General features: G+C 29.6%; 2 protein-coding genes across 3 annotated transcripts in view; one reads left to right on the forward strand and one right to left on the reverse strand.

The window, feature by feature from the left end:
* Positions 1-3,387, forward strand: part of LOC132921090 (calcitonin gene-related peptide type 1 receptor-like) — a 61,349-nt gene extending 57,962 nt beyond the window's left edge. The window contains exons 8-11 of the mRNA XM_060983925.1: positions 2,251-2,442; positions 2,573-2,816; positions 2,896-3,036; positions 3,246-3,387. Of these exons, the coding sequence (XP_060839908.1) occupies positions 2,251-2,442; positions 2,573-2,816; positions 2,896-3,036; positions 3,246-3,314 (646 nt within the window). The 3' untranslated portion in view covers positions 3,315-3,387. The remainder of the gene's footprint in view (positions 1-2,250; positions 2,443-2,572; positions 2,817-2,895; positions 3,037-3,245) is intronic.
* Positions 3,165-13,246, reverse strand: part of LOC132921091 (calcitonin gene-related peptide type 1 receptor-like) — a 103,163-nt gene continuing 93,081 nt past the window's right edge. The window contains exons 7-10 of one of the 2 annotated variants that reach the window (XM_060983927.1): positions 10,463-10,680; positions 4,913-5,201; positions 3,373-3,569; positions 3,165-3,310 (exon numbers count right to left, since the gene is read on the reverse strand). In XM_060983927.1, coding sequence (XP_060839910.1) covers positions 3,411-3,569; positions 4,913-5,201; positions 10,463-10,680 — 666 coding nt within the window. In that variant the 3' untranslated portion in view covers positions 3,165-3,310; positions 3,373-3,410. Of the gene's footprint in view, positions 3,570-4,912; positions 5,202-10,462; positions 10,681-13,246 lie in introns of both variants that reach the window. The other variant, XM_060983926.1, reaches the window with a different exon arrangement.

The raw sequence follows: 13,246 nt of genomic DNA on the forward strand, positions 1-13,246 counted from the left end.
TTTCTTTCCGGTCGTCAGCAGAACATAGGTTGGACAATTAACTGCATCACAGAACGCTCTGAGACTTAACTTTAATGTGCAATCTCTAAAGATACAAATGAATACGTGCATTGTTGCACTAATACGAATGTGGAGATTTTAGCGGTTAGTTGTCAAATATTGTTGTTAGATATATGACCCCAAAAAAAGTTGTTAATACAAAAAAAAGTTTTTTTGTTTAAATTGTTAACTTGACTATTATAGGGTTAAAATAAATGTATCGTTGTATTTAACTAATTTTGTAACGCCATCTACCGTGCATTAGACGTAACTATTTCATACAACCAACTTAGTTTGATGAGTGGAAAAATTAAAAGTAGTAACTAGTATGCATGATAAAAATATTATTTATAAACTATAATAACATTTTCCTGCATAACAGTTTTATCGTATATTTTAAAACATTCGAGTTAAGAGATGAATTTAATTGTTAACTATTTTATTTATTTCAATAACAGTATCAAGAACAAAAACAAAATGCTTATAAAACATCACTCGTTAATATAGCTCTAAAATCTATCATTTTGTCACAGGACATAATATATTGTTATATGCACAAATAATAATTTGAAAAGTTTCGAATCATTTTATTTTAAATATGCGAACATTTTATCATAAAAAGTGTATAGTATGCATATATTGTAAATAATTTTCCTCAAAAATAATGCATATACGTTTGTATATTATGTATATGTATAATTTGACTTTGTGCTGTTTATTATAATGAAATATTTCTTATGCTTTCAATATTCATGCAACATGCAATATATTATTATTCCCACATGGAAGAAATAAATAAAATATATTTCCAAGATGAAATTGTCATCAAATAACATTGAAACGGTTTTTGTTCAATAAAGAAAAAGAACGAAATATTTTTCCGTCTGGATATCGAAATACATTTTTTATTTCGTAATATATAAGAGTGTATCTGTCAAGGTGAAAATTGTCGAAATAACATATAGCAGGTAAAGTGTTTGTTTTATATTTTTATTGTTATTATTTGTTTTCAACATACTTTAACCTTAACGTAATGACTTAATATTTATAATAATTTATATATAAATAAAAAAAAACATAGCTTGCTTGTGTTATTAAATAAAAATAGACATGCATGGATATTTTATACAAATGATGAGCGTAACTTTTTTTTATAATTTTACAATATTTTACCTAAAATCTGTGAAAAAAATACAAGCAGTTTTTGTGAAAATAATATAAGGTTTATTATATAAAGATATGAAATTATTCTATATTATCGTAAGCTTTGATTCTGTTTTTTTTTATTATAAATATATATAACAAAAAATGGGTACATTTGATTAAGAGAATAGAGAGTAGAAAAAATGTAATTGATTTAAACAATTTTTATTTTAATAACTAGAAATACTTTTTTGAAATATAAAAGAGAGTAGTACGTTTATACTTTATAGTGACATTTTTTGACGTCTTGAAACAAAAAATATAACAATTTTAATTGCATACTGCACAACACACATTAATATAGGTATTTATTTAAAAAATAGTCGATTTGTATAATCTAAGCTATTGTTTAAAACAGGCTTTGAACGGAAATAGTATTTTGGTTTTATCTGTTTTTTTTTTCAAATCACAGGTTATATTTTTCATTTCAAGTAATAATATTATATATCTAAATGTATTATACATAAACAACCCCATTATTATATTCACGAAAATCTATCATGCTATCACTAATTGTACACAGTATAATATACATAATATGCTGGGTTGCATAAAACCGTTCTTTAAATTAATTTAATGGACGCTTTTATCGAACCATTAAACCTTTATATTTAGCCAGTTGGTTTGCAAAAATAGTTGAAAAAAATGTATTGGTCTTAAACACGATGCCAAGGTTTATGTTTAAGTTTAAAATTTATCACAAAAAATGTCTCCCAGCTGTTTCAATTTGATTATTGGTAAAAGCGTAGAGTAACAAAGTGATGATAAATTTAATGATTAACAAAAATTTAAAAAGACAAAATTGGACCATTAGTAGTTAAATTAACTGGTAACCAATAGTTAAACGACTCAATAACGCTATTGAACGTTCAACGAACGTTTATTGTACGAATAAATGTTTATTCGTTAAATAACGTGATATTGATTTATTGAATATTTAATGAACGTTCATGCAACCCAGCAAAAGCGTTTTAATTATTGATCCATTTATCTGTTTTTAAACATTAGTTGTTGGATACACGAATCTCTTTATTCGTGGATATTGTCGGGTCCGGTGTGCCTGTCAATGTTGGCTAATCTCGTATTTCTGATCAACATCGTTAGACTGCTGTTGGTTAAGTTGCACGCCCGGCAGATCACCATGTCCAGTCCAAAGCACGCGGCGCCTAGGGAACGGGCGCAGTCGTTCAGCCTCAGGAGGTGAGTATGTTCGCGATCCAAATACTGGATCGGTATTGGTTGCAAAAATAGTCAATAGCGTGGTATTGTTGGTATAAACATTATATAATTTTAAAAATGAAAATACGAGTTGTGTGCTTATGTCCAACAGCTTCAAACGGAACAATTGCAGTGTGGACAGCTACGATAAGGCACCGACATCGTCGAGTCGGACCGGCAAGGCAGTCCGGGCCACACTAATTTTGATACCGTTACTCGGGCTCCAGTACATCGTGACGCCGTTCCGACCTGAACCCGGCACTTCTTGGGAGCCCGTGTACCAGGTTACATCCGCAGTAGTCGCCTCGTGTCAAGGCTTATGCGTGGCACTGTTGTTTTGCTTTTTCAATGGAGAGGTGAAGACGCCAACAAGGCTTATAATAATAATATAAATTGCTCTTAGATAACAACAATTTTTTGTTCGGGTACGAGCAGGTACTCTCCGAAATGAAGAAAAGATGGAAACACTGCTGGATCAACAAGAACGGGTCGTGGAATCCTTGCCTGAGAGTCACGTCTGTCTCCTCGCCGCAAAACCACCCACGGCTATTGGTGACCGAAGACCAACAGACCCAAGTAACTCTATTACTCGTTTTAGTGTTTTTTTTTTCTATTTACCTTATGTACATATAATATTGAAAGTGGTTTTTATAGAACCAATTTTTCAAAAAAATTAGTATTTTATATAAAACAAATTCACTGCGTATGATCATAATAATAATAATATATTAACGAATGGTTCTATTTGCTATAATTTATTCAAAGGGTTTTGGTTTTTTTTTCAGAGGACTGGAAGCATACAAGTTTTGCCGCGAAAAGATTCTGCTGAATGTTTACAAAATGTTCAACTCTAGAACACACAAAAAACGCGTTACGACATTATTTTTATTTTTTTCTTATACAATTTAATACGTGTAATATATTATGATATAATATTTTTCTGTCGCCGTTCAGACGATGGCGTCCCTTATTTGCGACTGAACCGGTTGTGTGGTGCCAGTGACGTTGGTGTGCGTCGTGCCACGTCTCTTGATTCTCCGTATGTACTTGTGAAACGCTCCGTGTACGTCAACGTTGGCGAAACAGAACAACACGGAAACGCAAAGGCCCTGCAGAACACGCCAATAAACGACACGGTTAGAAAATGGCAGCAGCGGTTACTAGGGGTATGCTCAGATGTTCTAGGATACCCGTATCCGGCCGGTCATTGCGGGGTGGATGTCCATGGGATTATGTTAGATATTGATTTAAATTTCGAAAAAAAAACTCTAATTTGTGTACAATCAGTCCTACTAGTCTTAGGTTAGTTGATTATTTTTATGTCATACAACGAATGTAGATTTAAACGCTTTTAATCGGTTAATGATGGTATTTCTTATAACGTTTAAACTTGATGTCAAAATATTTTTGCCATGCTTTTATTTTGGAAAATCTGAGCACCCCATATACTGTTATTATTATTATTAGTGTTGGAAAAAAACTCAACGATTAATAATAAGGCTTATAAGAACTAATAAATCATATCATAATATATATAACTCATTAATGAGGTCGTATAATATAATAATATTTTAAAATATATTTTGTCTCTCTATTATATAAAAAGTTATTAAAATATTATAATTGCCATGGGAATCTAATAAATAAATAAAAATTGATTAAAAAAATACATGTATACAGTTGATAAGTATTGAAATATAAAAAGCATTTGAAATGAAATATCAGATAGGATTGGCAAAACCAATGGTGGTGGGTGAGTGTTGCGAGCAGGGGACGCAGACCGCTATTACCACTATTAATTAATAAAAAATAAAGCTAAACAAAAATAATCACGAACAATAATTTGATATTTAATCACGGAGTTTAATATTAATAATTTTACCAAATATTAGTTTTTAATAATGAAGTTTAATTTAATTTTAACATCAATGATTTACATTATCCTATTATTACTATTGGCTAATTCAATAAAATATGTAATACTTATATACATATACCTATATATTTGATTGTAATTTATAAATTAAAAACTAACAATATTTAAAATTACAATAGTTATAGTAATCGTTAGGCGTCAACCATAGAGTTTTTACCCAACACCGCGGACCACCACGAATACGTAGTATTCAATCATAGAAATACTAGATATACGAGTATAAATAGGTCTCGGGCCTCGTGGGTTCACAACATTCGCGATATTCACGATATTAACATGAGATATTTTTTCTTCGATAAAACGATTTTTTACTCGTTCGGGTTTAACAGTGATAAAGAGGCTAGTGATTTCAAATGCGCCTAAATATGTTTTACGTATCTTTTCATACTCGTGTACCTAGTATATAGATTGGTGTAACTATAAATATGAATAAAATGTATAATTTAATGGTTGCAAAATTATTAACGCTAGTAATTAAAATACAGGCGTGTTCTCGACTGCAGTCATCTCACTCACCTGAGTCGACACAAGTATTACGGAAAATACTTGATAAACTGTTTCCACGGTGGTCTTGTGCTTGGGCCGATACGGTATGAGAATGTAGTGTATGCCAAACAAGGGCACCAGGATCAGCGCTGCCCTGACCGCCTTACGGACGCCGATTGGCGCCGGGTTTGTCGAGTTTCGGTGCAATTTGGTCAGCAGCACCCGCATGACGTTCATCAGGAACAGTAAGCTTGTCAATATGGAGGCGAAAACCGGTACAGTCAGCACCCACTGGCAGTGGCTCTCGTGCATCCAACACCTGAAATCCATTAATGATATTATTATAGCAATTGATCTTTTTTTTTGTCTTGTTTTTCGTGTCGTAAACATAAGAAATAGTTTATTATTCCAATATGTATGTACAATACCCATGTATTACGGTCTGTGTTGATGCTATATACAGGTACTACAATATTTTAAATAATAACATGTTCAACATTTCGATTCGTATTTGTTTTATTAACCGCAACGATAATTAATTTACGCGAATACATATTTAAAATTATGTATACGAAATATATCGTATCATATATTCAACAAACGATTATAATCGCACCAGTTCGGATACAGATTTAAATATAATATAATATGTTATTATATGACGTTAGGTTTGAGTCATTCTTTTTATGTTAAAGTTTTTTTAAACTCAAAACAAGGAATGGAATGTTTGTTTACTCAAATGTATAATATACAATATATATATTATATTGATACATATTAGAAGTATTATAGGTGTTACCTGTTCATAGGTGTTCATATTATAATAAATTACATTTAATTACAGTAGGGTCTCGTTAATCTGAACACTGGCTAATCCGAATGGGCTTAAGAATTATCGTACCGCAATTTTAATCAAGTTGACCCCACACATAGCCATTGCTGAAGCGATACACCATCAGAAAATTTTAACTGATGATGAAATCGTGCATAACGCCACCAAAGACGATGACGAGAAAAAAGAGGACGATGATACTTTGCCTTCTTCAAAAATATCTGCTTCAGAATTCACAAAACTATTGAATACGCCCACCCAATGGACTGAAGATAAATTTAAAACTGCGAAGAACTAATGCTGTTAAGACATTTAACAGTCCAAAGCATTTTACCAGCATATTATTGGAACTAGTTAAAAAAAAAAAAAAATAATAATCACTCAATATTTTAAATGAATATGATGCATGCAATTCAATAAATAATAATAATGTGAATTGTCTTCGTTGTTTTTTTCAACTATAAATAAAAATAAAATTTAAAATTTAAATTGCAAGAAAATTAATTTTTTTTTAAATCATAGGTGAACCGATCAAATCGATAATACGAACGACCCTTTTTTCCAATCCCATTTAGATTAACAAGACCCTACTGTACAATTATATAGTTGTTGTAGCCTAACGTTCTGCTAACATTCATTGGGTGTATGCATTACTTATCATAACGTATGCTTTAATACGTTTCAATAATTTTCATGAAAAATGCTAGTGAACCTAAGATAAATTATGTATCAGATGAAAAATGAATAAAAATAATTAGTGATATCGTGAATAATCATTGTTATTATAAATGTGTACCTTTATATTATATTTAGTATATTTAATGAATGTTTGACGATAATTTGAAATGTACACTAAGGGCTCAGAGTTGTATGTAAATACTTTATGAAATTGAAATTGTATACTTAGAATATTGTATTTATAGTATTAAAATATAAATACTATTAAAATTGTAGAAAATATTTTTTTTATATGAAAAAAAAATATTCAACTTAATATCTATCTTTCAAATCAGGTTTTAAATATAAATTGATGCATACAGCTGTAAGTTACAGGTGATAATATTATTGTTTGACAAGTTTAGTTTAGAAACTATTTATATTGTATATATGTGATTATGTTAATTTAAATAAGTATTAAAATAAATGTTGACCGCATACATTTATTCGTTTTATATAAAAAAATTATACAATATTTCTATTATAATTATTTGTTATACAACTGTATGGTGTGCTTGTACATTAATAAATAAGTATTATTTTGTTCGATTTTACAAATGGGGCTCAAATCAAAAGAAATTCGGTTTTCTGTATGGAAAAATTTAACCATACTAGAATATAAGTAATTTAACTAGATATATGTGAAAATGTGAAATGGCAGTATACATTGTGTTCAATAAGGTTTTTGCTGTAGTCAGTGCAGTATAAAATACAATTATATCAATACATTTTTTGAGAGAGTTTTTATAGCAATTTGTCTATCATCCTGTTGCAGTATTTTGTTTTTAGTTAACATTTTGAAAATAATATTTTTGATGAAATAAACTTGTGAAATAAGAAGGCGAGTTATGTAAATAAACAAAGTATAACAATCATACATTTCTATAAACTTTATAAAATTTGCAAAAACCTTTTACCGTGGTTGTTATGAACGGGTTAATGGTTTTGACGAAGTCGTATAAAATTATAAATCTTAAGTGCAGTTATCTGAAACTTCCGAACGCTTTGATTGCGATAGAAACGTCGTTGAACGCTGACGGTACTTGACATTAAGAGTAAATGTTATTATTAATTTTTCTATTCGAGTTTGCATTGATAATAAATGTAATTGAAGCTGTTTATCGCAACAGACATTCTTGATAATTGCCGTCCCTGCAGAAAGTAGATTGGAACTTAAACACACGAGCTACGACAAAGTGGATGTAAACATTTTTAAAAATCCAATCATAAAATACTGCATCTGAATTAAATATTATATTTTTATCATAGTTAATGTGAAGTAGAAAATGTGTACAAACTACAAATCATCTTCATTCAGTTTAGTTTCAAATTGCAAGAAAATCAAAATAATCAAAACTATATAAAATATGTAAAGTATATTTGGCAATGCATTATAGACACACTCATCCCATTATTAACCATTATCTGTAAATAGGTATGCATACATAATACCTATTTAAAATAAATTGTTTTAAGAAATATTTATAAGCATACTTGATAGCTGTGCTGTCGTATTGTAATATTTATTGACACTCAAATGGTAATTTTCCGTTTTTACTATTATTATAATTTCAATGAGTTTTTTTTTAACTTTTTGTTATTCGTTAACATTTGAGTATACAAATTTTGAATATTACTCTTAACAATTTGTGTATAAACGATAATAATCAATAATTTATTATTAAAAATTAAAAATATGGTATAATATCAGTAAGTATACTTAGATAATTAAATATTATGTTAAATATGATTGTTCTGTTATATCTATTAAAAAAAAATGTATAGTTTAAAAATTATAAAATGCCAATACACCTATTATTGATACAAATTTAGTACTTGTTGTTCGAAAAACGAGCGCGTGTTTAATAAATCACATGTATTTATTATTATATATATGATCGATAATTATGTTTCCTATGATGGATGAAGTGGACAAATAAAGCTATTTAATTTGGATAAATAGTACCTATAGGTTTGATAACACGTCATTCGTCAAAAGTCAATAATAGTTATTGATAATAAATTATAGATAATTATAACCATATGTAATTTGGCATTTGCGCCCATGCATGTTTAACCGTCATCGGAATGCACCGATGCAGTAACTTTATTAATCATATTTCATATTTATAGGTAGTAGCTATTAGTCAATGCAGACTAAACTAGTACGTGGAAAAATAAAAACCAATTATATTTTGTATCTATTAATCGAATAATTTTTTCTTTGTATGACCATTAATAAAAACGTACCTACATTGTGAAATAAATCGTTATTTTTTAAGGTCTTAAAAAAATCTCCTCGTTTGTTTTCACCAGACTAAATTGTCTTACCGATAAATGGCGTAAATAATAATATATAAACACAGTTCTATTAATATTATTAACGTACGCAATATGGTTATCTCTCAATTAAAATTTGTACATCCACAATATTTGCATAAGATCATAAATTTACAATTCTGATGTATTATTAATTAGTTCTTAATTGCATAATACGCGTTCAACAATATCATGCAGAGTTTAAAAATTGGTATATTGTATAATTTGTAAATTTTGTAAATTTATATGCATAATTATTTTATTTTATATATTTTATGAAAGTGTTCAAAACTGGTTGGTGACATACAAATAATAATGTAAATTGATTGATGATCTTTCAATTCTAGTCGATTTATTTATTTTTTATTAATAAGAAAATTGTATTATGTTTTTATGGGATGAAAGTGTAAACAATTTGTAATTTTCTCAAAACGCAATAATTTATGTTTCTCTACCTCATAAAAAATAATAATCCGATTTAAGTTAAAAATCGTTACACACAGTTATTTAGTGTTTCCTTTAAAGCTTGGTTGCTATATGCGATGTATAACTACAGCTGGTAGTCCGACGAAATTTGTCTAAGTAAATAATTTTGTTAGAAGTGGGGGAAAGCGTAATAACTACTATTTACATATAATATACCAATATCGTGTAGGCTACATGATATCAATGAGTAAATTCTTTTTACTTCAGAGGGGCTTCTGTATAATGTATAACCATAATATAATTTTCGAAACGGTGTTTTGAATAGAAACTATTATCTGTGACAACTAAAAATAGACTGACCACTGACGTACGTTATTCCTTTAATTAAACACATACTAACACAGACGACTACTCGCGGAAATGAACGTTTATCTACGTGAAACTACTTAGACATTATTTTAATCGCGTTCACACACATATATTATATTACGTTCACATCATACAAACGTATATAACCGTGTCTCTTCGGCAATTTGTTTTGTTTATAAAGCGTAAAATACTACCTACTCCAAATGTGTATAACACACGCCGCCCAAGATAAATTACATATGTTACCTATTATAATTAAATGCATAAATTATTTTTAAAGTGTGATTGGAAGACTTTTTTTAAGCCCTAAGATCCGATGTCCAAAAATATGTTTTATATAAATTTAAAAAGATATTTTTCTGTTCAAACAAGCTCAAAATAATAAAAAATTCGAAATTTGGTTTCTGCGTGTTAATATACGCAGAGTTCTGAAACGACAGTTATGTATGTTATTATGCCATGTGAATATTTTAGAAGTTGAAATATTAATTTGCATTAAATATTTAACATAGTTATGTAAGTCTTTAAGGGTAAGTCACGCGTTTCAGGTATAGTACCGCATATTGACAGAGCACGTATAATGTTGTACGATGGGTGGGCGTTAAACAATCCTCACATAGTGCTGCCCGTAAGTGCACCGACTGACATATATTATTATATATTACATATACTTATTTTTTTATCTTTTTTTGGTAGAAAAAGTAATGTAATTTGCAATTAGGCTATCTTTTTAAATTCATTATCGTCGTTTCAGCGATAGTTCCATTTACTGCACTTGTACGTATATAAAACGAGTGGATCCATAATATTATAATTTATAATTATAATATAATAAGAATCGTATACGCAAGTAGGTATTATAATCGCAATCAGCGATAAGCGATGGATCTGTCGCGGTTCCCGACCGGTCCACTCACTGCATGGTGTCTTCAGAATTACTCCTCCACGAAACATACAGGACAGTAAGCACGGCAGGTACACCCCAGCCGATGGCGTAGAACCAACGCATCGCATACACGTCGTTGACGAACACCACCACCAAGGCCATGTGCAAGTGCAGTCCTTCGCAGAACATCCACATGTAGTTGGCCACCATGAAGAATTGCAGAGCCACGTGTAAAGACTGGCAATAAATCTGGAAAATAAACCAAAAACCATTATCGTAGCCATTCAAAATAGTAGGTATATATTGTATTGACGTGCGTAGTACACGACACGATTATTATGATTATTTCATTGACAAACAAAAAAAAAAAAAATGGAATCACGGGGAACCATAAAATGACAGTTTGTTAGGTTTCAGTGTCGAAAATGTTGTTTTCGCGTGTAGCATGGTATAATTTTACCCACCTCCTGAAATCGAGGTTAAATACATTATTTATAGAATTTTGTATTTTAAGACGTCAATATTTAAATTGTATATACGAATCATATTAAATTATTAACCATATTATACATCTTAACGTAAAATTTAATTGTATTTAAGACTAATTACATAGATACAATTTAAATCTTATTTAGTTCGCGCTTAGGTAGATACATACTGTTAAAATATTAGCATTGACTATTATGGTAATTTAATGAATTATTCATATACATTTTATAGTAATAATAAAAAACTAAAATATAGACGTTTTAATAGACGCAGAATAGACTAAATGTATAGGTTAAATAATCATCATAATCTATGATCGATATTGTTATTTTTTTCACAAACTGTTCACATTATGAATTTAATTTGGCATTGAATGTATATATATATGTAATACATTTTAGAGATATTACTTACCGTTTACTGGCACAACGTTATTTCAATAGTGGAACATCTGGTAATATGTTTTTGAGTAACTATAGCCGGTACCGTTTAGTGAAATTGCAAACTATACGGTTTTGTGACCAGTCAAAAAAATTGTCACCATGGGTCATTTTGTAAATAAATCATCCTAACAAAACGCAATGCTGTGACAACTATCTGATGAATATCTTTCGAACCTTCGAGGATGATGAAATTAATGTATAGAAATATGCAGTTTACATCGTCCGCAGATTTTCGTACACGTGCCTGTTATGACCATAGCGTTAATCGAATAGCTTCGACGCCCTTATGCTAATGATTAAATCACAAATTGTAACTAGACTTTAATTAACGTTTTATTGTTTCGTCAATTATTAGGCTTTGTGTATGGCAGCAATTTTCTCGTTTTAACCTATATATATATATATCACAATGACGTCGTATATAATATGCTTGTGCGAATAATATTGATCTGTTGTGGGTTTTATAGAACTCTTAAAACCGTATTGTTTTCCAGTATTTCAATATATCTATGGGAATATCGAAAGCGTGCTACGGATTGTTCGGTGTATTCCAATTAATATTCTAAATGGGACGGTGCTCGACCGAAGACGTAATTAAAAAAGAATAATTAAATCTTTTTAAAAAAAAAAAAAAAACTATCAATCAATTATAATATATAAGTGCTTTAGATTTTTTTGATAGAAGTATTCTCAGTGAGAGCGGTGAGTAAAATACCTCTGACAGTTACACGGCAGTGAATGAGATCACATAGGTATTTAAAATATTTTTGATTTTTTTAATGTAAAAATATAAAATTAATTATATTTAAATATCGAAATTTTACTTTTATTTACATACTATAATGATGCAAGAATTTAGTACTCAAATTTAATATCCAATAATATTATAATAATAATATATTATTGTAAACGCAATTCCCTGCCGTACTCGTCTAATTTTTGTTCTGACTATTTTTAATTTTATTACATCCATACGAGTATAGTGAGTAGCGCAACCAGGATTTTTTTAATTTTTCCCCAATAAATTTCCAAATGTGTTAGTATACCATGGACAAAAGTTACGGTTCAAGGGGGGTGTCCAGGCACCCAAAACACCCTCTTGGTTGCGCCACTGAGTATAATTTACCCATATACGTACGTGACTTAACGAACACCTGTATATAACAAACCCCTCTTTTAACATACAAAATGACCAAGTCCCGGCAAAAAGATAGGCATTCCGATGTATTTCGACCTGTCTATAACGGACTCTATGTATTACGGACACGGACACTAATATTTTACGCCGGTGATTTCATAACGGACAAAAATCCTAGTTCAAATCTAAATGTAAAATCATATAATGAATATACAAACTACGAAACAGCGTCAATCCGTCAATACAGAGCGCAATTAAGTACACGCAAAAACACATATTACGATCGATTGCATTATCGTCGATTTCGATAACGTTAATTGCGAGTACCTATTAAATTTATGAGGTTGAGATACAATTAAACAGAAATACATTCAGGAATACGTAACAGTAACACGTATAAAAGAAAACCATAAGTAATTCTAATAATGTTTTTATTCAGTTTCTATCGGTTCGCAGTCAGAGTTTACATATTTTTCTTAGCAATGGCACTTACCGTACCGCGTAAGGCGTAAATCTTTCAAGTTAAAACAATAGGTGAACATTATTCGTTGTAAAGAGTCTAGCGGTTTGTCTATTCGTAAACTTGCTGATAAATATTGAAATTAAATTTGTTACGTATATAATGTAAGATATTATAATATAATAATAACGATAAAGATTATTATAATAATATATGTAAAATATTAATATAATATATTTACACAATTTTCATTTTTCCTTAAACAGATATGTTTCTAGTTTTACT

Source organism: Rhopalosiphum padi, chromosome 2 (assembly GCF_020882245.1).
Source record: "Rhopalosiphum padi isolate XX-2018 chromosome 2, ASM2088224v1, whole genome shotgun sequence".
Taxonomy (NCBI): domain Eukaryota; kingdom Metazoa; phylum Arthropoda; class Insecta; order Hemiptera; family Aphididae; genus Rhopalosiphum; species Rhopalosiphum padi.